Source organism: Gossypium hirsutum, chromosome D05 (genome assembly GCF_007990345.1).
Source record: "Gossypium hirsutum isolate 1008001.06 chromosome D05, Gossypium_hirsutum_v2.1, whole genome shotgun sequence".
NCBI lineage: Eukaryota > Viridiplantae > Streptophyta > Magnoliopsida > Malvales > Malvaceae > Gossypium > Gossypium hirsutum.
In genome coordinates this window covers 10,872,730-10,898,511 of record NC_053441.1, presented here as the reverse complement: position 1 = coordinate 10,898,511, position 25,782 = coordinate 10,872,730, and the positions used below count along the sequence as shown (strand labels likewise).

Below are 25,782 nucleotides of genomic sequence, written 5' to 3'. Positions count from 1 at the left end.
CCTCTATTGATTCATTGGTGTTTTTTCTTTGTTGCTGATAATGTAGTGCTTTGTTTATTCAATCAATACATGAATGTATTTTTTTGAAAAAAAAACTAATAATAATATCATTTTATTTTTTAACAATTATCACATTTGATTAAGTACATTAAATATAAAAATTTAAATCAGACAAAATACTAGTTAATTTTTTATTAGCAACATATTTTCAAACTGTTTATTTTCCCATTTCAGTTTCATACGGAAACACCCAGCATGGCAAACAGAGGTACTAAGCAAGCAAGTTCATACATGAAGGTATCAATTGATTGGAACTTGCTTCACATCCTTTTTGGGTTGTTCAGTTCTAGGGACGATGATAGAAAGCACACCATCCTTCAACTCAGCCTTAATATCATCGACTTTGGCATCATCAGGCAACACAAGGCTTGTATTATAGTAGCCATAGCTCCTGGCAGACCAATGCTCATCGCCGGAACCTTCTTCTTCTTCTTCCTTATGCTGCCCTTTTATGTTTAGAACCCCATCATCAATTGTGATCTTTACATCCTCTTTGGTTAACCCCGGCATGTCGTAATGCAGTTTGTAGCAGTCATCTTGCTCTTTTACGCGCCCAATCAACTGGGATGGTGTCATATTGAGGCTGTCGAATAGCCTGTTTATGTTCTCACTCGCTTGCAACAGTGCATTCCCAAGGCCTGATGGGAATAACTCTTTTAAGAACCAAAAAAGGAAAAAACAAAAAAGAGTCAGCTGAGAACAAGATAAGAAAAAAATGAAGAATTAAACCAGGAATTTGAAATCCATGAGATTTACCACCATAAAGGGGAGGAGCATAATCATGTTGTTTATTCCTCCAATTCCAAAGACGACTCCTGTTTTTCCTCCTAGGGAAAAGCCTGAATTTCTTTTCACCATCTGACACGGATACTTGTTTTTTGTCATCAGAGTCCTTATCAGTAGCTGTTGCCATAAACCTCTTCAGCATCTCACCATTCCACCTCTGCCTTTGCACCCCACCAACGCTCCTCTCTCCAACATTATGACCCAAAAGAGATGATGAAGAAGATGACAGCCTTGGGTGCAAATTTCTCAAAACCAAACGAGCCAGTGCCATTGTTGGGTGCAGAGATAGATGGTGAGTTTACAAGCTGCTACGCGGGCAAACTTAGAATAGTTGTACTTTTGTTTGTTTCCTGTTTTATCTTTTGTTGTTGGTGTCCAAGTGTTTGATGTTGAGGGAGGAAATTTAAGGCAAATCTTATACGTGTGTTGGACGATTGGAGTTTGGAGGAGTGTTCTGCGAGGTTCTAGGAGGTGGTGGAGACAATCCTATCAACTGATTGATAGACAGTTGAGAGGATTTTTCCTGGACCTTCTCAAACATTTTATAACTGTTACTCTTGTGGAGTGTTCCAGAGGAAAAGAAATCAGATGCTTTCTAGTTTCTCACTTTGTAAGATATTTTTTTATCGTTTTTTTTCCTTTGGAAAAATGATAAATTTAGATAACAGTATTTAATTATTTCCACAATCTCTCCCTGTGATACCCTTGGGTAATTAATGAAAGTATCAATGCCTTGCCTAGAGAGTCTCATTTCTAGCAAATAGCTTCTAATGCTTGTATGTAATCCAGGCCAGATGTAAGTCAATAGCTCCGATTTAAGTAAAGGTAAAATAGGGCTTAAGCCCTCATTATTTCATCCTAATCACACACACAACTAATAGAAACTGAGTCATCGGTCCTTGACAACTAACATAATTTTCACAAAATAAGAAACAGTCTCTGAAAGGCGAGAAAGGTCTGAAAGGTGAGGCATTGCCTGGACTAAATGAATCTGTAAAGTTTTATCCTTAGCCAGTGAAAGGGAAGATCATAGTTATTGAATTAACAACTCAAAAACTACCTGGAATAAATAGTTGACCCCGCCCCAAACATCACATAAATTTTGGATTTGTCTCTCGTCCTTCAGATTCCAATCTAACCAACACGAAGATCCTGAGGGACTAGCTATATATCTTGGACTTTTGAAACTAATGAAAGCGTAATACTTTCTGATGGGACATATGGTCACAACTTATCACTAACCTGTGGAAGAAATTTTGCGAAAAAAACAAATTGCTGTCTCAAACACCTGAGGCAGCCAGCAATTTTTTGGGTTAGTTCCAATGCAATACAATGCCACGTTCAAAAAGGTCCATTCAGTTGGTGGGAAAAAAAACAGAACATGGGAAACCGCAGGTAAGCAAGACCCTGCAATTGCTACAATAGACATACAAGCGAGGCTAAGCTCTAGTGCGTTTTCCCTATGGGACCAATAAAAATGTTACAGCAAGTAAGATTGATATTAATATCTAACCATCTTCCAAATGCAGTTTTTATTCTGTTGCTCAGTCATACAATCCTTCCTGCTCCCAGACATCCACAAGAAAATCTATCATTTCCTGTCAAATTTCAGGAGAATGCAAATCAGGTAAGCAAGCACTTTATGATTATATGAGTTCGGTGGAGATGGGACTTACAGAAAGAGGAATAGGCTGAGGGAACAGCTTGTTGCTTCCAAGTAAACTTTCATAAGTTGCATTCCAACTGCAAAGCCAGAATCATTTAACCATGCAGAGCCAATTAGAAAGGGAAGTTCCTAAATGATTAGGGGTTATATCCCAAAAGTGATTTTCCCTCACCGTACACAAAATTCTGTTTCAACTATAATAACCTAAGATACAGGTTCTACAATGGCAAGCATCTGGATTTTTGCTAAAACCAGGATGCTAGACACAAGTCTTAAGAAACCAAAAAATAATGCAAGCATTATGAATTATTGACATACACGCATTAACCTTCTTTGTTTTCCTTCTCTTTAATCTTCAAATCTTATGAGCTATGGAAATGAATACTAGGCAAATAAATATTAACATACGTGGAAAACAAAGTGAACTAATGGAGAAATCCAATGTCAATTAGTGAACAGAAAGACAAAGATGTCATAGACAGTAAATATAAAAAGGGACCTCAATTTTATGGTCGCAAATAAAGCATAGTGACAAAATATGATTCACACAGCCAGCCCCACATAGGAAAGGTTTGGTAGCAAATGGAAGAGAATTCATAGGAAGAATAGAACTTGAAGATCTTAAAACAATGGGAATTTAAAAAAACACTAATTAACACTAATTTAATACATTCTGATAACAACTCACTTTAGTTTCGGTTCTCGGGCCTGCTGAGGCTGATTTTCAGACTTCTTGTTTCCTACCCACAGCTGCCTAGTCTGGTTCCAGAGAATAAGGCCTGCATCCAAGAGCAGCAGTAAGTTGGAGAAAACGCAGCATTATCTTGTTTAGTGCCAAAAGTGGTCTGAACCGGACTATCCAGATTCCAGATAGGCGGTATCCAGATGTCAGATATATTAGTCCAACACCAACCAAGGTAACCCTTTGTTTTCTCACTACCAACCAAAGTAACTTAAGAACAGAGAACTTGCCATGATTTACAAATTCGGAGGGGCCATTAGCACTTGCAGCATTGCCATTTGGATCAAGTGTCTGGTGGCTTGTGCTGATTGAGGAGATGCTTCCCTGTGACTGCACAGCACTGTTATCCATATCACAAGTGCTAGTGGTCCAGAAACCTTCTGATATACTGGGTTTACTCACTTTCTGTCCTTGAAATTTTAATCCTTTTGATGACTCATTCACCAAGGGATTGAAAATGGGCCTCGTACAGCATCCTAGACAACCACTGCTCTGTTACAATCACGGATAATCAAATAAATGATTAGTACCAGACCAAAAACTCCGAAGTTGTGCCAAATATCATGATAGAAAGTTCATTAGTAAGACACAAGATCATATTCACATAAATTCAGAGGGACACATTGAACTTATGCCAAGTACAATAAACATCTTGGCAAGACATCTCTTTCAAAATGACAAAACTTGCTAAGAGGTCATAGGTATTAGAGCACCACCTTAAATAGCCAAAAAGTACATAGTACAATAACAACAATAAAGCCTTCTCCCATGGTGTAGAGTAAAATTTCACCATTTTGTTCTGTTTAGGACTAACATCCCAGGTAAAATAATAGCAAAGTCCTTTTCAATGGTTTCCACAAATGTACTAGTTGATCTCAATCTACCTTTTTCTTAATGAGTACTCTCCATTAAATCACATAACCTAACAAAAAGCATTGATAAGCATTTTATCTCAAATGTTCAAACTAATTTAAACATGCCTCTCATGTTAACCCATATTGGTACCATCCAAATCTGTTCTGACTGTGTCCATTTTCTAGTTCCAACGTTTTTGCATATCCAAATGCCGACCAAAGAATCCTCATATCAGCCACAATAACCTTTTTTCGTACATATCAATAATTGAAAACCCAACAGTAGCTATCACAAAACAATGTTGATCTTTAAGATGCCTTGTAGAAGTTTCACTTGATCTTAAGAAGTATGTTGCATATGTAACGTCTAAAGCACTTCTTCATTTTAGCAATTGTACTTGTGGCTCCTTTGGTTGACTTCTAGAGTGATGCCATCATCATTTGACATGATTGGGTCAAAGTATCTGTTCAATTTGCAATAGGTTTTGCTCTCCATGTTTTATAGTTGCTCCATTAACATTCTTTCCTTTGTGAACTCACAATCCATGTACTCTATCTCAGACCAACTTGACCAAAAACATTCCATTCTAATGTTTCCTTACAGAACTCAAGTCCATGTTAGCCCTTGACCAAAAATATTCAAAGGTGATCCACGGTACAAATCTATTACTAAGCAGAGGTATTGGTCGCATTATTACATCAAAACTTCAACTTCTTGGAACAAAGCTAAGTAGGTATAAACCTACAATAAATGCTCCCTAAAGAAGTAAGTGCTGGCAGTTTATCGGAAAACTAAACCAATCAAAACTATGACTGGAACCATTCATTGACCTTGAAAATTGATGCCCAGCATTGCAGCGGGGTTACCAAGATAAACATCCCTTGATAATGGACTCAACACTTCTAACACATTTGAAACTGGGAAAAGTGGTAGGGCATTCTGAAGTCCTTATGTTGCCGTATCTTATCAACCTCAATAAAAAATCATTCATGTTCACTCAATAAAAGAAAAGTTATCCACTAAAATAAAACCCCTAGACAACATTGCAAATTTTCACAAATTATCAATGCTAATAAAGAAGCGCATACACTTTATGGCCATATCCATCAAAAACTAAATGGACTTTCGTATTTAGTTTCAAACAAAACCATAGTGGTTTGCAGAACCAAGTGCTACAACAAAAATTTATGATCATAATTAAAGAACCAAATGAGCATGCAATTCCTTAAGTAAAAAGGGGTCAGGATGAAGCTTATGTCCGAATTGAATGGGTTTCAGTACTTCCCATCAAAATGTTTACAAGTAAATGGTAAATTCAAAACAAAAAAAAATGTGAGGAATAAAATTTCCCTAAGCAACTGGGGAAAGAATCAATAAAAACGGCATAAAACAACAAAATCGTATGAGGGGGAAAAAAACAGAAAACTTACCCCATATATACAAAACAAGAACTAGCAAAAGCTAAAAGAGATCTGCAACTTAATGGAATCTGATTTCCTGAAATGAAAGACCAAACATTGAGGAAACAAAAGTTAATCAAATTTATGGAAATGGAACAAAAACCCAGTAGGCATAACAATATATATATACATATTTGATTGATTCTTCTTGGGAAAGAAAACAAATTTACCTGTGTCAATTTGGGTTTTCTATGTTTTATTCAGCGTCTCTAGTTGCTCGAAAAATTGCCCTTCCCTGATGATGCCTTTTTGAGTCTTATTTTTCCTCTTTTATTATTGTTCTTCTTCTCAGTCTTTCTTTTCCAGCAACTTGGGCAATTTGAAGGATTAAAAGAAAAAATAAAAAAAGCAGAGCTTACATAGACCAAAGAGTTCTGTTTAAGCTTTCCTTATGCTGAAGTGTTCCTTTTAACCCTTTTTTTTTTTTTTTTGGTAATAAGTCAACAAAATACAAAGTTCCATATTTTGTTTTTGGTGGACCTTTTTTAAATATTTAAAAAAAACCCTTAAAAACTTATTGTTATTTCTATGCTATTATTTAAATTTTATCTTAAAAAATTATCTTTTCTTAAAATTGAATCTTCATGTAAGAAATTAAATTTGATAAAATAATAAGTAATTAACAAATTTGGGAATTTATGAAATAAAAAAAATGAGAATGAAATTATCATAATTTTTAGAAGTTCTTTTTTAACATTAGGGTATTTGTTTGCATATAAAATATTTTCATTATTTTACTGGATTTGTTTGGTGAAAATTAAATACCAAAGCAAATCATTTTTCAAAAAGTAAAATCAAAGTTTTTTTTAAGGAAAATGTCTTATCAATTTTTTTTCCGTAAGACATTTTTTTAAATTGATAAGGCTTTATTCACTATCTTCACTGTCGAAGAAACAAAAAGGGAAAGCTCAAAGCAACAAAAAGGAAGCTCTATTCACTGTCGAAGTAAAACAGTCCCTTATATTCTAATTTTTTATTTTTTATTATTTAGTCCTTAAAATCTAAATTTTTACTAGTTTACAACTTAATTCCTCAAAATCAGATTTTCTTATTCTATAGTTCAGTCCTAAACTTCGTTTTGTACAATTTTGTAAAAGTCCCTTTTCTAAAATTTCCAGATTTTATAATTTAATCCTTACAGCAAAAATTGTCAAAATTTCCAAAAATTAGTATTTGATTTTTGAACAGTTAAACTTTCATATTCTATTTTTCAAAATTGTAAATTCTCAAATAATGTAAATTAGTCCTAAAACTCAAGTTTTGAAGTCTTTACTATTTAACCCTTGTAGTTTCAAACTTTACTATTTTATGCTCAACTTCCCAATTTTTCATATTTCATAATCATATAATTTAGTTACTAGTTACTACATCAATGTTTCAAATTTTACTACTCAAACCCTTAGAACTCGAAAATTTACAAATTTTATAATATTGTCCTTACTTCAATTTTTATCAAATTAAATCATTTTTCAACTTACTCATCCAAATAATATTCAAAATAAATATTTACCACTTTCAACTTAATTAAACATAAATTTATATTCCTTAATATACGAAATTAACAATTAAGCTTAATTAAGATTAATTAAAATCAAAATATGATTAATTGAAATATAACTAAGCTCTGTGAAAAAAAACTCAATTAAACAATGAAAATATAATAAAACCTCAAATGTATATTTGTTTCGTTGAAAACAACTTTTTAAAAATATTTTCAGGAAATCTACCAAACAACAAAAAATATTTTGTACAGATTCATCCAAACATTAGAAAATATTAACTTTTCAAAAAAACTAAGTCATTTTCTAGAATTTATTTTCTGAAAAATATTTCCACTGAAACAAACAGAACCTTAACCTCGTTATAGGTTCTTATCATATTTGTTCTTTTTTATATAAACTCACGTGCTCCTATATTGACAACAATATCAATACCAAATAAACTAAGAGCCAATCAATAAAAAATTAATTTTAAAATTTGTTATAACTCACACGCTATTAACAGAAATAAATTACCGTCGCACCATGACTCACACACCATAGTTTTATTCAAGTGAATAAAATACAGTAAGATTTTACTCCTCCATATGCAATAACAGTTCTCTATTTGTGAATATTAAATTTGAATGGTATTTATATATAAATATATATATATAATGTGAGTTTTAGTTTAAATATTTTTTTATTTATAAATTTTCATGTTGAAATAGTTTAATTTTATTTTATAATTATTTTTGGAATATTTTAAAAACACACTTATTCAATTATCTTACAAAAACATTTAATTATTGCAATTCTAAATTAATATTCTTGAAAATATTAAAGCCTTATTGGACTACTCATCCAAGACGAAAAAGAGAGGCCCGTGTTAATGTGGGCCTCTTACAGCGATATAAAAATTAATTAATATTTTATTTTTAGAAATGTTGCTTATTGGTTTAATGTATGAAGTTATATATAAAATTTGATTTTATTTAAGTTTTGTAAATAATTAAAATTATTATTGTTATAATCATTATTTTACATTTACATATTACATGCACAAATAATTATACTTATCTAATATAAAAATAAATTGATATATTTATTTTTTTTAATATTACGGTTTAATAAAAATCAAAATTTTATATATACATTTGGACCAAAACTAAAGTTGAATGTGTATAATTATATAAAGTTAAAGTTGATATTTATATATAATTTTAATATTCCCGTATTTTAATATAGAAGAATTATATTTGGCATAGCGAATATGCCAGCAAATAACAATTGCCCTGCAATTGAATAGAAACATTTAAATAATCAAAACCAATAAATTCACTATCATAACGGTGGGCTACAATCCAACCAAACACTTAGACGCTTATTTTTGACCATTTTATTCATCATTTTCAATAATTAAAAAGTATGACCATCAAGTTTAGGGTTTGTTTGTGAAACACAAAATAATTGATTGAAAATATAATTATTAATTTTGTAGTTATACTCTCTTGTAATTCTAAATAATTATAAATTTTTAGGCGTATTTGATTGATAAAGTGTAATTATATCGTAATTATCTATGTCTTGTTTGATAGTATAATTTGTAATTATACCTTTACATAATTTATATAATTTTAAAAAATATTAATTACTATAAAATTTTCTGTGAAAATAATTTTTAAACAACAAAAAATTAAAATCAAATCATCATATATATTATTAATCTAAAAAAGTAGTTGATAATGCAATTGCTAATAAAAAAAATAAAACATAATATGCAAATTTATCTAATTGTCCTAGTTTATATTTGTTGAGTTATTATTTCTTTAATATTTAACATATGCTCATTAGCATCATGTGTTGGTCCTTGATCGAGTTCATTATCATCTGAATATGAATCTGCATCATTAAGATTATCAAGAAATCTCATTTTTCCATGTACTTTTCAAAGTACAGATCATCTCAATTCTACCTATGATTAAAGTTATGAAATATACATGTTCATAGGATCAAACGTTATCTATTTATGTTATACTAATGTGATGTTGTTAATATTAGAAATAGTTTACTAGAACAACAAATGTCTTTCCAACCACATTTTGAAGCTTTAAATGCTTCAAATTAAAGAATTCACAAGCTATTTATAGTGTTTGTGTCTGGTACCATTCTCTCAAATGATATTATATTTATACCTTCATGATATAGTACAAGAAAATCTATTGTATTTGCATAATTAGCACCAACTTTATAATATTTGGGTTCACTGTCCAAATATTTTGTAGTTTTAATTATAAAGATTTATATAAACTTAATTTGGATAAAGGCGAATGGTAAAAAAAAATTAGAGAAATATTTATGCTAGATTATATCCTTTTTATAATACGTAAATCAAGTAAAAAAAATATAAAAATTATATTATATAACTTTTATAAATAAAGTTTTATAAATTGTCTAATAACATTCGTAACACTTATTATAAATAATATAATTTTTTTCATAATTTTATTTTTATAAATAAATAGTGATAGAAAAGCTATAATTTTTTTTATGAATAAGTATATTGTTTTTACAATAAAAAAATTAGTTATTTCCGTACTTCTTGATTATAAATTTCTATAAATAAATATATTATAACATTTTTATAACATGTAAATTATTTTTATAATAATTTTTTGACTATAACTTTAATTTTTTTAAGATTTAAATAATATAATTTTTTGATATAATTTTATAAAATACACAAATTATTTTTAGAATATAATTTTTTGGGATTTATAATGTCATAACCATTTCGAAGGCCATTATGTATTCATGCATATATTATATATAATTTTTATAATTTACATTAAAATAACTTTTAAAAGTTGACTTTAGTGTAATTGTTTGCATGATTACTTGAATTCTCACATCTCACGGATAATTGGAAAATATAATTGAGTCACTTCAATTACATCAAATTCAATTATTAATGTATGATTGGTATAACGATTCAAATTATTAATATTTCTCTTAATTTATTTTTAAAACTTCAAAATTTTAATTAATTATATGACATAATGACTTATTTGGTCCTCTAACTTTATAAAAAAAATTATTTTAGCTTTCTATTCGATCATTCATCTCTTTTAACCGTTAAACTTATATTTTTTTGTCAAATCACTCTAAAATGGATGGAAAAGTTAACATTTTTTAACTTTACTTATGTAACAAACATATGAATTGCCACGTGGATGACACATAAATATTTAGTTAATTTTTTAAAATTTCAAAATTAAAAATAAATATAAAAATATATTTTTAATATTTTTTATAAATATGTGATTTCTTTTTATAGATTTATAATATTTGACGCAATAAAAATATGGTAAATAAATTATTTAAAATAAACTTAAATTACCATGACAAAGACACGTCATAAATAAAAATATAAAATAACATAATATTAACAAGTTTGTTCACATCGTCTATACCAATAAAAAAACTATTATCTTTTTTTTACAGTTCAATTTATTTTAATTAAACAACTTTAAATATTATAAATTTACAAATCAAAATTTAAACAATTTTTTCTTCCGACCTTCAATATATATTATTAAACAATTTGAATTTAAAATATATTTTTCTAGTCATCAATCAATAAGTATTAACCCATACATCAACAGTGATAAAGATAGATATGGGTTGATTGGTCAAATGAGAGGGGCAAATATGGGTGGGTTCTTTTTTTCTTGTAAAACTGACGCTCACTAAATCTGAATAATTGAGAAAGGCAGCCAGCATGGTGGCCCTAGGCATAGCAATCAATCATTGCCAAATTAACCAATCCAAAACTTACACTACTGTTAAACACAAAAAGCTAGATGATTAATGCGGTCCATTTAATTTTGTTTGGCCCAAATTAAATCACGAGATAAAATCTTGTGGGTCAAAATAAATTGAAACCACTCGTATAAGCAAACATTAAATATGGTATTGCTTTGTCAATTTGCAACTGGCTTCTTCATTTTAATCTTCTTTACCAGATTTTTATGCTGCAAAATATCGACATTCAAAAGTGCAGATTAGGAATATGACCATATAATTAACTTACCTGTGCTATTTATTTACCAGAATTAGGAATTAATTAATCAAAATATTTAACTTTTCATTTGTAGATTTCTAAACTAAAGGATGACTCCAGACAAAATATTGATGAAAACAGTTCATCCTTGACAAAACTAAAAATATTTTCTTTTCTTTACTGATAATTACAAATAATTTTTTATTTAATTTACATTTTGAAAAATATATAACTTTGGTTTTAAGTCTTTCCTAGTATAAATATATCAATTTATTTTTGATAAATATATTTATTGTGATGCAATATATAAATTTAAAATAAGATTATGTTAATACCACGTGAAAATTTAATCAAAATAAAAATTATATATAAAAAGTATTAGATAAATTTAATGTTCATCTAAGTTAAGTAAAAAATTATGTGTAGTTTATGATTTATAAAGTTGGATAAAATTATAAAAAGTCAAAAAGGATGAAATTTACAACAGTAATATATTTTTTCCCGACATTTTCATTACTTACATTCTACCAAAGTGACTTTTTTTATATTAAAAAAATGAAACTTTTTTTTTCCCAAAATTTAGAAGCGAGTTAAAAATCAATAAGAACTCTCCATTCTATGGAAACGAACACGATCCCTGAGAATTCCATTGAATAAAGCAATCCTGTTAGGCGGCATTTCATTTCTGCAAAATCTATCAACTTCTGCTGACCTTGCACCTGCTGCTTCCGCCATTATCTTCTTTCGTTGTTCTTTCCTATACTCTTCTCCATTCCCATTTGTTTCCTTCACATTCTCAGCGAACTGCACTTTTTTCTTCTTTTTATCCCTTTTCTTCCCCTCTGACAAAATCCACCACCAATCAATAACAAATATATGTCATAATTTAACAACAAAAAAGGAGAGTACACACACACACACACACACACATATATATATATCTAAAGAGACCCCATCAGTGTATACCTGAAGAGATGCAAGGACGAAGAGTTTGCTTAGGAGGAGGCAAAGCCTTTTGCCTCGAAAAAGTAAGGAAAATCACAGTGCTGGAGACAACCATAGCAGTAGCTAACACCAGACCACTTTGTGAACATATTCCTGAAGACATAGTGGCACCACCACACACCAAACTGTCACTAAGAAACCACCAAAGAAAGTTGCAGTTAAAGCTGTACAACTAAGTAGAGTAAGATTTCACCAAAAATAAAAACTAAGTAGGTAAGACGTGTAGGGAAATTTTAAAATAAAGTGGGTAATTGAGTTTCTATATATAGATTGAAAAAATAAAATGGGGGGGGGGTTATTTTTTGAGGAAAAGAAAAAGGTCGAAATGAAGAATGTGGGGATATTTGAGATCTTAAAGAAAGAAAGAAGGAAGAAATAGGCGTGAGAATCTGGAATTCTCTGTCGTTTTTCTTATGGAGTTCGGTGTGGGATTTGGCATTTTATAAAATAAGTGCACCACACGGAGAAGGCAAAATGGAAGGGAGGAGGAACTTTTGGAGGACATGGGACAACCTGTGCTCATGGCCTTCTAGAACACTGAGTCAATGGTTTTTTTAAATTAAAAATACTTTATTTGAGAATATCAAATAATTAATTTGATTTTTTACAAAAAAATAATTTAACTCAGTAAATTAAATCATAAATATCATTAATTCATCGAATTTTCTTTGTGTTGAATATTTTAACAGAACAAAGCATGCAAGTATCGATAATTGCTACATATGATGAAAGGCTCTGTTTCTGACAATCATTTATCATTGATATAGAGTTAGTTTAACAACTGAGAAGCTCTAGCTATTTAATTAAACAAAAACAAAAACAAAAACAAAATAAACCAAAAAAAAAACATACATCTGTTTTCGTGACATAGAAACCATAAATTTTAGAAATCTATGTGATTTTTCGACAAGTGACAAATCTTTGCCAACAAAAATCAGTATGTGGATAAAATGTAATGGTGAGAGAGATCAAATGATGGAGGCACGGAAGATGGGAGAACCCACCAGTTGGGCATAGCAGCAGAGCACCATGTGTCCAATCAATCATGTGAAATCAAGACCCGGCTGGTGTACGATTTTGACACTCTTACACGCGTCCCCTCCTTTTTCTGCAATTCAGTCTCACTCTCTTTAGATTAACTGGCATTTTCTCTCCGAAAACCAAATAATAAGTTTATATAATTAGACTTAAAATTCCAACTAAACGGATTTTATTCGATTCTATGTAAATTGAAATTTATTTTGGTTAAAAATAGACAATTTTCATTTATTACGACATAATCCTTTTTTCCTGAAATTCAGATTGACTTGTTTGGTTCCACGTGTTTAATGCTTGTCGAAACAACCAAATTTCAATTTGTTATATATAAAAGGACGTGAAAAATCAAAAACAACTATTTACGTTTCACAAGGTACTTGTGAATTCGCCCAATTGCGAGTAGACATTTGTCGTTATATTTTCAATTCTCTATTAAAATAAAATTGATTTTGCAAGCAAGTAATGTTGATCTAGTAAATACCAATGGGGTAAAGTTGATTTTTTCATGCGTAAATTATATGTAGATTTTTAATTTGAATTTATTATAGTATAAGGGTGGGTTTGGATGAGCGATTGGGTGCGGTGCGGTGCGTTTAGCTTACTTTTTGTCTCACGCTACAGTATTGCTACAGTATCTAATCTCACCGTCACCGTTATTTTTACACTAACCGCCCATCCAAACTTACCTTAAGTCGTGTATGTGGGAATCTAATTTAGATTTATTTTAATATATATTATTTATTATTGTACTAGTAACATAGAAATATAATTATGTATCAATATCTCATCTATTTAAATATTTTTATGAAATTTTAATTAAAAATGATTGCGTTTAAGAGTAATAAATTAATATTAAAATATTTTAACTAAACCCCACAAAAAATTATTTATAAGATCTTAAATTATTGAGAGATTACAACTTCAAAATTTTATAAATAATTTTCTTTTATTCATCTTCAATTTTAAGATCTTATATAATTGTAAATTAAGTTGAAATTCTATTAAAAAGAAAAATTAAAGAAGTATTGAGATAAATTTTATAAAATTGAATCATCATTTTCACTTAACTTACACTAATTTAATTTAACTAACTCAAACAAACATGAATTTTATAGATATAACTTCAACCTAAGCGTTCAAAAAACCTTGCACAAAAAATTAGACATAACAAATTGAATTATTGTTGGGGTGAACGCCCAATGCTACTGCACCAATAGCTGAGGTTAGAAAAATTGAAAACTTGATTGTAAAGGTGTCCGACCCACAATTTGTTAAACTTAATGTTAATAGTAAACCTGGTGATTTACTCTTCATGTATAAAATATTATCATATTCTATGGATGTTTCAACATGTCACAAATGGTTTTATGGTACTGTCCTTCCAAAAACTGCCAAAGAGAGAAAAAGCACATCTATTAATGCTATTGCTAAGTAGGATCTCATGGATATTTCCGATGGATTGGAGAAAGATGTGATGTAGACGTTTTATATATACAAATAATACAACGAATGGGAGGGAAAACATTTGCAGCAGCAGCAGCAGCAGCATCGCAGAATATGCATATTCTGCAGTGTAGATAGAATATTCTGGTTTTGCAATGGACAGCATCAAATAATATTCTACCTCGTAATCTTCATTGCTCCAAGCTTCCACCCAAAGTAATGCCTTTCTAAAGACATTTTATATACAAATCCATGTGTGCATGAATATCCGCTTAGGCTCTTCACCAGTCATAGGAACATTGAGATAGTGATGAAACACGGAAAAAAACATCGAGCGGAGGTAGCAAAAAGCTTGCCTGAGTGGCGAGACTAGTTTATGTCTTACAAGGCATTGAAGAGGGAAGTGAAACTGATAAACCCCATTCGTTTTAATTCAAATGGAAAGAAAAGGTCAAGATCATGGCCAACTGAAGAAATGGGGTTTGCCCTGTTACTCGCCAGAGAACTTGATAAGATCAATACCTTTTACATCGACAAAGAGGAAGATTACATAATCGGATTCAGGGTATCATATTGATTCTTTCAGCCTCTCTTTCCATACAATTAAATCAAAACTTTGTTTCTTTTTGTGTGTGTGTGTGGAATTGTGCAACAAGTACATTTTGGCTTGAAATAAATTAATTGGTTTTGGGCGTTTCATCTCAGGAGCTGGAAATCAGGGCTGAAAACGTGAACGGTAATGAAGAAATGTTGGAATTGCAGAAAGAAATTTTGGGTTTTCATTCAGAGATGGTGATGCTGCTACATTACAGTGTCATTAACTTTGCAGGTAGATATACCTACCCTTTTTAGTCCTGTTGATTAGTATTGTAAATCATAGGTAATCAGTAGCTGAGTTAAGTGTAATTGAAGACGAAATGAAAATTATAAATCACCATCGATTAAGAGAGCTGAAATAGTAATAGGCAGAATTAATTGTAACCTAGAAAAATGAACATGGTTTAAACAGGGTTGATGAAGATCGTGAAGAAGCACAAGAAGCGGACGGATGCCTATACTTCAGTTTACTCATTCTACATGCCAAGAGTTCTTCAACAGCCATTCTTCTCTACCGATTTGCTTTACAATCTTATCAGAGGATGTGAAGAAATACTTGACCGTCTCTCTCCCCCCAGTCATCCCTAACGCCCAATCTCATTCAACACAAGCAAGAAAAATTTCATATGATAGATCATAGATTTCATTTCAAGAACATGAACCAACTGTTACGATGTAATACTATCCAATGTAAATAGGACATGGGAAACAACAGCACAGATTGAAATGCTATGGATGCTATTAAACGAACAAAGATAAGGGAAATGTCCAATGTAATATTGGTTCACCAGGGTGTCTTTTAATGACCAAATTGGTTCTATTTCTATGCAGTATGCAGTGACATCTGAGTAAATATTTGATAGATATGGTGAGCTTTTCTTACAAGACTGAATAGTGAGAAAAGAAGAAGAAGTAAAACATGGATTTATAAGGATAAAAGATGAAGAAATTTCTGAAACTCTGTATTTTCTTGGGTAGATGAAAAGCAGAAACATATGCACATGAATGAGCTGGGAAAACATTTGTCATCCTCTCCTTTGGACCTTTGTTAATTAGTACCCCTTTTCAACTTAGTTGGTAGATTCGGTTATTTTAAATAATTTTTAACACAATAAAAATATAAGTATGCAGATAATGCCAAGATAATATAGGACAATGAAAAGGGGACATTAATTTGGATCAAACTTAGAACAGTACAATCTTGTGATATTTCTTTTTTGCCTTTCACTCAAAAGACTCACCTACCCTTTCTTTTTACTAGAAAGCTCGACTTGTATTTACATTCAATATTTGGTTAAAATGTGCTGTTAGTCCCTGTAATTGTACAAAATTTCAGATTTGATCCTCGTGCTTTAAAAGTTAAAAATTCAACCCTCTTACTTTTTCAATTTAAAAATCTTAGTCCAATCATCATAATGAGTTGGTAGTTTCAGTCAAAATTTGTCTATTTTATATATTTAATTTATGTTATATGAGGGCAACCTAATTAATTTCCAAATTGATAAATTTTGATAAAAAATACTTACGATTTTAATGACTGGACTGATATTTTTAAATAAAAAAACTAGGAGGACTTAAATTTTAAAATTTTAAGGGTAAAGACTAAATATAAAAAATTTTCAAAGTACAGGGGCTAATAGCATATTTTAATCTAAATATATAATTTTTGGTCAATCATTTAGATTATATATCCGGTAGGAGTTTGTTACCCAGATAGATGCTAGTTTTTCTCCTCTTCACAGAAAATAGTGACTTGGAAGATGATGAGAGCAGTGATCTATTTGCTCCCCTTGACTTTCATCTTCTTCACCATAGCTGATGGTAAGCGCATCCTTCCACTGCTTCAGCCTCAGCCTCTTGAATCCTTCAAGGTCAATGCAACCCAGGTATGATTATGTCTCCGATTAGATTGATCTCTTCCTTCTGCTTCTTTTCCAACTCATTCCACTAATATGTAGCATTTCCCAAGTGATTAATATCCATACATGCCTTGAAAACATCTTCGATTATTAGATTGTTTTGGTGAGAGTTTCTTTGAGCAAATCTTGCTGGGAAACTTCAGTGTTACAGATTCCCCTGTTCATGAAATTTCCAGGAAGTTTATGAGGGAAAAGACAAATATAGTGTCAATTTTTATGGGTTGTTTCATTTAACTTCTAAAACATACTGTTTTACATCGTTCCTTTGATAGAATGTCGGGAGCTGCACTTACACAGTATCAATAAGGACAAGCTGTTCTTCAACTACCTACACAAGAGATCAGATCAGTCTTGCATTTGGCGATGCTTATGGGAATCAGGTATGTTTTAATTGCCCTTATTGGACCATCACATTTCAACTGCTAAATGCTTTTTCAGTGGAATCAATGAAATTGGTAAAGGGGAGGGGGGAGCCATTTTCTTAAAACAGAGTATTGTTTGAATTGAATAGGTGTATGCACCAAGGCTGGATGATCCATACTCGAGAACATTTGAAAGCTGTTCAACTGATACATTTCAAATAAAGGGTCCTTGCACATACCAGATTTGCTATCTTTACCTCTACAGGAGTGGATATGATGGTTGGAAGCCAGAGAGCGTGACTGTGTACGGATATTATACCAAAGCTGCCACATTTAATTACAATGTCTTTATTCCTAATGGGGTTTGGTATGGCTTTGATTTCTGTTATAGAAGGGGTTCCGCATCTGCATGAACAATGTAGCAAATTGTGGGGGGAGGTTCAGTTTGTGAATCTTTTTCAGGGATTTGGAGAAATAAGTTTCTTGTTTGAACATTTTGGGTAATAATGAGTAATGACTTGTTTTGTCTGAGAAAAAAAAGGCCGTGAAAAGATGCAGCGGTGATTGGCATTTATGTGGTGAGTGCTGAATGACATTATTGCTTCAAGTGCTTACAGCCTGTAGTGGGGACAAAATCCCTCTTTTAAGACTAAAATGGTGATAAAATTGAGAGTGGCAAATACAATAGAAGAGGAAGTCTATAACTGTGCTTACATTGCATTTCATACTGAAGATACCAAATTGATACTGAACAATGTAGGAAATTGTTTGGGGGGGGGGAGGTTCAGGTTGTGAATCTAGTGTTTTTGATTTATTGGAGCTTTATTCAGGGATTTGGAGAAATAAGTTTCTTGTTTTAACATTATTGGTAATAATGAGTAATGACTTGTTTTGTCTGAGAAAAAAAGGCCGTGAAAAGATGCAGCGGTGATTGGCATTTATGTGGTGAGTGCTAAATGATATTATTGCTTCAAGTTCTTACAGCCTGTAGTGGGGGCAAAATCCCTCTTTCAAGACTAAAATGGTGATAAAATTGAGAGTAGCAAATACAAGAGGAAGCCTATAACTGTGCTTACATTTCATTTCATACTGAAAATACCAAATTGATAGTGCAGTGTGACAGGGCGCACTTATTGGTATAAACAAATAAATTATAATTCAAAAAAAATTATTAGGCTTTACTTTAAAAAATACTACTCATAAAATACATGGTACAAATAATGATTTAAGATTTCAATATATTTTCAGCAAGTAGAAAGCATATCACTTATGAGTCAAAGATAAAAATAATACATATGAGATATTTCTAAATTGAACTAAATTGTGCACTCAATCTCTCAATCTAATCATTACATCGCTTATTTGTAGGGGTACAAAACTTCAACTGTAAGAGATAAATGAAATTATCATAAAATTTACTTAGATAAAAATATTATAAAGACTCTTGTACTAGTGTCATGGATTGCGCAAGGGAACCTGTAACCATGACACATTTGATTGATCCATCTTGTTCACGAGGGGTCACATGGCCCAACAGGATTAACACGTTGCTTGGAGAGATTAAATGTCCATCTACAAAGCATGACAAATATGAGACATAATCTTCGAAAATATGCAATCGTAGAGGATTTATAATCTTAGAAGATTTGATTCTATAAATCTTAGAGATTTGATTTTGTAGTTAGCTTTTAATCTTGACCATTGATGTACTTTAATTTGTACCGTTGATTTTGGGGAGGATTAACAATAAATAGACGCCTCTCCTCCTCATTATAATCATTTCATTCTTGAGTAATAGAATTCTTTGAGAGCATTCACTTAAAACTCTTGTGCTTTTGCCTTTTATTGAGTTGTTTTCGCCTTGCATTGGTGCATCAGTGGGATTTTGTGAGAATCCTCAATTTCGGGAGTTCAGCTGACTTAGGCGTATTTGAAGCGAAGAAATCATTTAAGGCCGCACAGATTGTGAGACTAATGATCTAGTGCTGTGACAATAGAAGGTGGATTGTAATTTTTTCCCTCTACTCAAAAGAGGGCAATTAGCCCTTATACGTTAGAAAACATGGGCAAATTGACCATTCTTTAAAAAATTTCATCCATATGTTTAGTTAAGTGATGATTTGACTTTTTCACTTTTTTTTATGTAAGTGATTTGAAAATAAATGATGAGTACCATGGAGGCTCCAATATTAGGAGTTAGTTTGCATTTTATTCCCTCTACTAAAAAAATGACAAATCAGACACTAACACATGGTGTTGCCACATGTACCTCATACTAACATGATAATATTTTTTAAAAAAATTATAATTATTTTAAAAACCACATCTAGGAAGAACTTGAACAAATAGTTATCTAAACTTAAATGAATTGAAGAAACATTTGTCCAGGTCAAACCCCCCTAAAACCAACTCAAATATTGTTGCATGAATAGATCCTTGAAAAACCACAAAGAGAGAATTTTTTGGAACACATTTGGAGTAAAGATAGAAGAATCTCCAAAACCCAAAGCTGTTAAGGGCACAAATTAGCTTCGAGAAAACCACCTGTGCAATTCTATGGCCGTCATCTAGTACCGTGGCTCCAAAAATCGACACCCTTCTCTTGCCAAAGCATGTGCAGCTGCATTAGCCTTCCTTTCAATGAAACAAAAGGTGATCCTTTCAAAAAACCACAATTTTGACTTAATATATCGGATAATCGGGACTCAGCACCGATCTGTCAGGTGTGAAAGAAGTCAATTTGCACTTTTAATCCATCTTTCACAAATTTTCAATTTAATCTTTACGAAAATTTTACTATTCATTCTTTATTGCCCAATGTCTTGTTATTTTACTATTATTATTCGATCGATAAACTCTTACTTTCAGAAAATTTTACTATTTGAAGTGTCAGCAACATTAAAATCAAGATTTTTGAAGTGTTACGTTAATTATTGTTGAGACTTGGTCAAAGTTTGTAACACCCCTTACCCGTATCCGTCGCCGGAATAGGATACGAGGTATTACCAGATTTTACTGATTTTTTTAAACTCAATATAACCCCTTTATAAATATCTAATCCTCCTTGCAAATTTTAAATCGAGACCAAGCCAACACAACCAATCCATTTCAACATATTTTCAAGATAGATTTATTGTATTCATAAGATAATCTCATCACATGCCAAAATCAAAATTTGTTAGCCATACCAATGGCTAACCATACATTCATTTCATATAACATCTACTTTACTAGCTTATACATGCCATTGATTTCCAAAAATAAAGTTTCTTTATATACCGAGATCTTGAGGTTGATAGTGTGATACGTCTCCGACCAAATCCGACCTCTGAGCTCTTAACACTACAAAATAGGGGAAAAAGAAACAGGGTAAGCACTTTGTGCTTAGTAAGCTCATGTAACAAGAATTATACTTACCTAATATTTTAAATACAATGCAATAAACATTCATACATACATTCAATACATTATTCCCTTATCATGCACAAACTCAACATTCAAATTAGTCCAATGTATCAATAATTTATACTGTAATGGCCTAAATTCAAGGCTATCGGAATAGTGGTTTCGTAACCACAAATCCGATTTAAAGAGAAATTTATTTTAATATTTTTGCATGAATATTGATACGATAGGAAAATCGTATGAAAATATCGATAGAAAAATTTTACCGATTTAGGGGTTAGTTAGAAAAAGAAATTATTGAAGAAATTGGGTAAAAATAAGGTATCGAGACCTTGATCTCGTAAAACCGAGTCAAAAATAATTTTATAAATAATTATGAAATATTAGTAATATGGTATAAAAATTTCGTTAGAAAATTTTAATGTTTGGATATCAATTATGTAAAAAGGACTAAATTGAAAAGGTGTAAAAGTTACTAGAAGGATTAAATAGCTCAATTGTTAAATGAGGAGGGACATAAATTGCAAATAATCACAAAAGAATATATTTTGGGCGGCATAAGTTGAGAAAAATCAGGAGAATTGAAGAATTAAGGGTAAAATTGGAATATTGCAAAAATTACTTTAAAAATAGGACTAAAGTGGAATATCTAGAATTCTCTTCATATTTTCTGCACTCTCATCAGCCAAAAACGTCCTAAGGGTTTCTTCAAGCTGGTTTTTCATAATTTTTGCACCAAGTAAGTTAATCCTTGCTTTTTTCTTATAATTTTTGTGTTTCTAAGACTTTTACAACTAAGTCCTATTACTAAATTCATTAGTTTTTGATTTCATGGATGAAATTGAAAGTCACTATGGTTGAGTGCTGTAAGTTCATGATGAAATAGCATGAAAGTGAAGCTTTAATTTGTTTATGAAATGATTTTATTAGGTAATTTCAATAGAGATTGATTTATAGGACCTAATTGTGAAAAGGTTTGGAATTAAAGTCTAGTGCTAAAATTCTGATTTCCAAAGGTTATAAAGTAGTTTAAAGTGATGGGATAAAATGTTAATTGAGAAAAATCAGCTCAATTGAGAGGTTAATTGAGCAGGGATGAAAATATCATTTATTGAAAGTTTAGGGAAAAATGGTAATTAACATCATACATTAAAACAGTTTTGGACAGCAGCAGTAGTCCAATTTTGAAAAATCACCAAAAATTGTAGAGATCGAATTAGAGGATGAATAAAATATGAAATTAAAGATTATTGAGTCTAGTTTCTCATAGAAGAAATGGTTTAATCAATGGAATTGTAAATCATGAGATATAATAGATTTTGTGATACAAGGTCAGAATGAATTTGGGTTCCCCTTTTCTGACTTTGGAAAATCATTAAAAATTGTACAAAAATGATTATGAGTTATAATTTATATGGTTAGAATCCTTAATGAGTCTATTTTCAGAAGAAACAAGTGGAAACATCATCCGAATTCTGTACAATGAGATAATTAATTTTTAGTAAAGAGGGGTTGGAACTGTCAAACAATGAAACAGGGGAAACTTTAAAGAATAAACTGTACTTTTTGGCTACACAAAAAATTCTGAAATTTTTATGGTAAGAAGATATGCAAGTCTAGCTTCAGGGAAAATTAAGGTATCTTAATTTTGAGTTCTGTAGCTCAATATATAAATAATTTAGTGACTGTGACGCAGTAAGACAGCTTTGAATGCACTATAAATAATAATGGAATTATAGAGAATCTTACACATGAACATGAAATGTATTAGATTAATGATTAAATTTATTTATTTAGATCCAGAAAGTTCAAATACGAAGCTAGATCGAGGAAAAGAAAAAGTTCAGGATTAGATATATTTTTTTGTTTACGAACAAGTATCAAGGTAAGTTCGTGTAACTTGAATTATATTCTTAAATGCTTAAAATGTTTGTTATTGATGTGAAAATGAGTTGGATGTTTATTGTATGATAATTGATGAAGTATTGATATTCTTGATGAAAAGAGAAAATAAATCCCGGTTGAATGGAAGGAAAATTCGATGGATCTCTGAAAAGGAATTGACGGTAAAAATGATCTAGCCCGAACGGGTGATCCTATCCTGATATAGCCCTCCCGAAGAATATGTGGAAAATGGATTTAGCCCGGACGGGTAATCCAAATTAGGGTCTGAATTTAGCCTGGACTGGTAATTCAGATCCAAGCTCATTAGAGTAATTGTCATTGCAAGGGATTTAGCCTGGACTGGTAATCTCGACAGTACTCTGTGAGTTTATATTACAGGGGATTTAGCCTGGACTGGTAATCCCGCTGTAAGGATGAGGTTCGCGGGAGTGTGCTCTCTGAAATGGAAATGTGCGCACATGAATATGAATTGACGGACCTGAAATTGTACACTAAAGTGTACCTCTGAAAATCCATCGAAATTCCAAGTAGTTCAACGGGGTAAATATGGAAAAATAATAAGGAAATGGAAATCATGGTATTGATGAGCTCATCAATCATGGTATAAATTATTGATACATGGAAATTATTGGACTAATTTGAATGTTGAGTTTGTGCATGATAGGGGAATAATGTATTGAATGGATGTATGAATGTTTATTGCATTGTATAAAAAAATTTAGGTAAATATAATTCCTGTTACATGAGCTTACTAAGCACAAAGTGCTTACCCTGTTTCTTTTTCCCCTGTTTGTAAAGTTAATAGCTCGGAGGTCGGATTTGGTCAGAGACACATCACACTATCAACCTCAAGATCTCGGTACATAAAGAAATTTTATTTTGGAAATCAATGGCATGTATAAGCTAGTAAAGTAGATGTTAATGTGGAATGAATGTATGGTTAGCCATTAATATGGCTAACAAATTTTGGTTTTGGTATGTGATAAGATTATCTTATGAATACGGTAAATCTATCTTGAAAATATTTTGAAATGGATTGGTTGTGTTGGATTAGTCTCGGTTTTAAAATTTTAGGGAAGAGTAGATATTTATAAACGGGTTATATTGAGTTAAAAAAAATTTATTCAGTAAAATCTGGTAATACCTCGTATCCTATTCCGGCGACGGATACGGGTAGGGGGTGTTACATATACCATGATTGATGAGCTCATCAATACCATGATTTCCATTTCCTTGTTATTTTTCCATATTTACCCCCGTTGAACTACTTGAAATTTCGATGGTTTTTCAGAGGTACACTTTAGTGTACAATTTCGGGTCCGTCAATTCATATTCATGTGCGCACATTTCCATTTCAGAGAGCACACTCCCGCGAACCTCATCCTTACAGCGGGATTACCAGTCCAGGCTAAATCCCCTGCAATGACAATTACACAAATGAGCTTGGATCTGAGTTACCAGTCCAGGCTAAATTCAGACCCTAATTTGGATTACCCGTCCGGGCTAAATCCATTTTCCACATATTCTTCGGGAGGGCTATATCAGGATAGGATCACCCGTCCGGGCTAGATCATTTTTACCGTCAATTCCTTTTCAGAGATCCATCGGATTTTCCTTTCATTCAACCGGGATTTATTTTCTCTTTTCATCAAGTATATCAATACTTCATCTCATACAATAAACATACAACTCATATTCACAACAATAACAAACATTTCAAGCATTTAAGAATAGAATTCAAGTTACACGAACTTACCTCGATACTTGTTTGTAAACAAAAAAAATCTACTAATCCCGAACTTTTTCTTTTCCTCGATCTAGCTTCGTATTTGAACTTTCTGGATCTAAATAAATAAATTTAATCATTAATCTAATACATTTCATGTGTAAGATTCTCTATAATTCCATTATTATTTATAGTGCATTCAAAGCTGTCTTACTGAGTCACAGTCACTAAATTATTTATATCTTGAGCTACAAAACTCCAAATTAATATCTGTTAATTTTCCCTGAAACTAGACTCACATATCTTCTTACCATAAAATTTTCAGAATTTTTGGTTTAGCCAAAAAGTACAGTTTATTCTTTAAAGTTTCCTCTGTTTCATTATTTGATAGTTCCAACCCCTCTTCACTAAAAAATAATTATCTCATTGTACAGAATTCAGTTGATGTTTCTGTTTGTTTCTTCTAAAAATAGACTCATTAAGGATTATAACCATATAAATTATAACTCATAATCATTTTTTTACAATTTTTAATGATTTTCCAAAGTCAGAACAGGGGAACCCGAATTCATTCTGACTTTGTCTCACAAAACCTATTATATCTCATGATTTACAATTCCATTGCTTACACCATTTCTTTTATAAGAAACTAGACTCAATAAGCTTTAATTTCATATTTTATTCATCCTCTAATTCAATCTCTACAATTTTTGGTGATTTTTCAAAGTTAACCTACTGCTGTCCAAACTGTTTTAGTGCATGAGGTTAATTACCATTTTTCCCTAAACTTTCAATAAATGATAATTTCATCCCTACTCAATTAACCTCTCAATTGAGCTGATTTTTCTCAATTAACACTTTATCTCATCACTTTAAACTACTTTATAACTTTTGGAAATCAGAATTTTAGCACTAGACTTTTATTCCAAACCTTTTCCCAATTAGGTCCTATAAATCAATTTCTATTGAAATTACCTAATAAAATCATTTCATAAACAAATTAAAGCTTCACTTTCATGCTATTTCATCATGAACTTACAGCACTCAACCATAGTGACTTTCAATTTCATCCATGAAATCAAAAACTAATGAATTTAGTAATAGGACCTAGTTGTAAAAGTCTTAGAAACACAAAAATTATAAGAAAATGGCAAGGATTAACTCACTTGGTGAAAAAATTATGAAAAACCAGCTTGAAGAAACCCTTAGGACGTTTTTGGCTAATGAGAGTGAAAATATGAAGAGAATTCTAGATATTCCACTTTAGTCCTA

General features: G+C 31.2%; 5 protein-coding genes and 1 long non-coding RNA gene across 8 annotated transcripts; 2 read left to right on the top strand and 4 right to left on the bottom strand.

Annotated features, from left to right (window-relative positions):
• Nucleotides 1-167: 167 nt before the first annotated feature.
• LOC107906488 (26.5 kDa heat shock protein, mitochondrial) lies at nt 168-1,913 on the bottom strand. Of its 2 annotated transcripts, none has more exons than XM_016833488.2 (2): nt 817-1,913; nt 168-713 (listed from the first exon to the last, which is right to left on the bottom strand). In XM_016833488.2, the coding sequence occupies exons 1-2, from the start codon at nt 1,115-1,117 to the stop codon at nt 301-303; spliced, it is 714 nt and encodes a 237-aa protein (XP_016688977.1). In that variant the 5' UTR covers nt 1,118-1,913; the 3' UTR covers nt 168-300. The 2 variants fall into 2 exon arrangements, with proteins under 2 accessions (XP_016688977.1, XP_016688978.1); XM_016833489.2 differs by having other exon boundaries at nt 820-1,913.
• A 187-nt stretch (nt 1,914-2,100) lies between these two features.
• LOC107906489 (uncharacterized) lies at nt 2,101-6,033 on the bottom strand. Of its 2 annotated transcripts, XM_016833490.2 has the most exons (6): nt 5,740-6,033; nt 5,540-5,606; nt 3,485-3,741; nt 3,201-3,291; nt 2,523-2,589; nt 2,101-2,444 (listed from the first exon to the last, which is right to left on the bottom strand). In XM_016833490.2, exons 2-6 carry the CDS (start codon nt 5,542-5,544, stop codon nt 2,391-2,393), a joined length of 474 nt encoding a protein of 157 aa, XP_016688979.1. In that variant the 5' UTR covers nt 5,545-5,606; nt 5,740-6,033; the 3' UTR covers nt 2,101-2,390. The 2 variants fall into 2 exon arrangements, with proteins under 2 accessions (XP_016688979.1, XP_016688982.1); XM_016833493.2 differs by lacking the exon at nt 5,740-6,033 and having other exon boundaries at nt 3,485-3,746.
• A 5,549-nt stretch (nt 6,034-11,582) lies between these two features.
• Nucleotides 11,583-12,527, bottom strand: LOC107903239 (uncharacterized). The gene is made up of 2 exons (XM_016829278.2): nt 12,077-12,527; nt 11,583-11,952 (listed from the first exon to the last, which is right to left on the bottom strand). Exons 1-2 carry the CDS (start codon nt 12,216-12,218, stop codon nt 11,708-11,710), a joined length of 387 nt encoding a protein of 128 aa, XP_016684767.1. The 5' UTR covers nt 12,219-12,527; the 3' UTR covers nt 11,583-11,707.
• A 2,319-nt stretch (nt 12,528-14,846) lies between these two features.
• On the top strand, nt 14,847-16,046 carry LOC107906487 (SPX domain-containing protein 2). The gene is made up of 3 exons (XM_016833487.2): nt 14,847-15,161; nt 15,302-15,425; nt 15,606-16,046. Exons 1-3 carry the CDS (start codon nt 14,973-14,975, stop codon nt 15,779-15,781), a joined length of 489 nt encoding a protein of 162 aa, XP_016688976.1. The 5' UTR covers nt 14,847-14,972; the 3' UTR covers nt 15,782-16,046.
• An 824-nt stretch (nt 16,047-16,870) lies between these two features.
• LOC107906486 (embryo-specific protein ATS3B) lies at nt 16,871-18,048 on the top strand. Its single transcript, XM_041093693.1, has 3 exons — nt 16,871-17,079; nt 17,385-17,492; nt 17,624-18,048. Exons 1-3 carry the CDS (start codon nt 16,954-16,956, stop codon nt 17,885-17,887), a joined length of 498 nt encoding a protein of 165 aa, XP_040949627.1. The 5' UTR covers nt 16,871-16,953; the 3' UTR covers nt 17,888-18,048.
• Nucleotides 16,927-17,451, bottom strand: LOC121217702 (uncharacterized). The gene is made up of 2 exons (XR_005913871.1): nt 17,361-17,451; nt 16,927-17,269 (listed from the first exon to the last, which is right to left on the bottom strand). It is a non-coding gene; the product is annotated as an uncharacterized lncRNA (long non-coding RNA).
• Nucleotides 18,049-25,782: the final 7,734 nt, after the last annotated feature.

Bases quoted from the DNA above. Each gene is read 5' to 3' on its own strand.
- LOC107903239 (XM_016829278.2), bottom strand. From the start codon at position 12,218: ATGTCTTCAGGAATATGTTCACAAAGTGGTCTGGTGTTAGCTACTGCT. The intron at 11,953-12,076 runs GTATACACTGAT...GGATTTTGTCAG, and splicing joins TCGTCCTTGCATCTCTTCAG to AGGGGAAGAAAAGGGATAAA.
- LOC107906486 (XM_041093693.1), top strand. From the start codon at position 16,954: ATGATGAGAGCAGTGATCTATTTGCTCCCCTTGACTTTCATCTTCTTC. The intron at 17,080-17,384 runs GTATGATTATGT...TTCCTTTGATAG, and splicing joins TCAAGGTCAATGCAACCCAG to AATGTCGGGAGCTGCACTTA. The intron at 17,493-17,623 runs GTATGTTTTAAT...TGAATTGAATAG, and splicing joins GCGATGCTTATGGGAATCAG to GTGTATGCACCAAGGCTGGA.
- LOC107906488 (XM_016833488.2), bottom strand. From the start codon at position 1,117: ATGGCACTGGCTCGTTTGGTTTTGAGAAATTTGCACCCAAGGCTGTCA. The intron at 714-816 runs GTAAATCTCATG...GGTTCTTAAAAG, and splicing joins TGCTCCTCCCCTTTATGGTG to AGTTATTCCCATCAGGCCTT.
- LOC107906489 (XM_016833490.2), bottom strand. The intron at 2,590-3,200 runs GTGAGTTGTTAT...CTGGCTTTGCAG, and splicing joins GCCCGAGAACCGAAACTAAA to TTGGAATGCAACTTATGAAA. The intron at 2,445-2,522 runs GTAAGTCCCATC...GAAATTTGACAG, and splicing joins CTCAGCCTATTCCTCTTTCT to GAAATGATAGATTTTCTTGT.
- LOC107906487 (XM_016833487.2), top strand. From the start codon at position 14,973: ATGTCTTACAAGGCATTGAAGAGGGAAGTGAAACTGATAAACCCCATT. The intron at 15,162-15,301 runs GTATCATATTGA...GTTTCATCTCAG, and splicing joins ATTACATAATCGGATTCAGG to GAGCTGGAAATCAGGGCTGA. The intron at 15,426-15,605 runs GTAGATATACCT...TGGTTTAAACAG, and splicing joins CAGTGTCATTAACTTTGCAG to GGTTGATGAAGATCGTGAAG.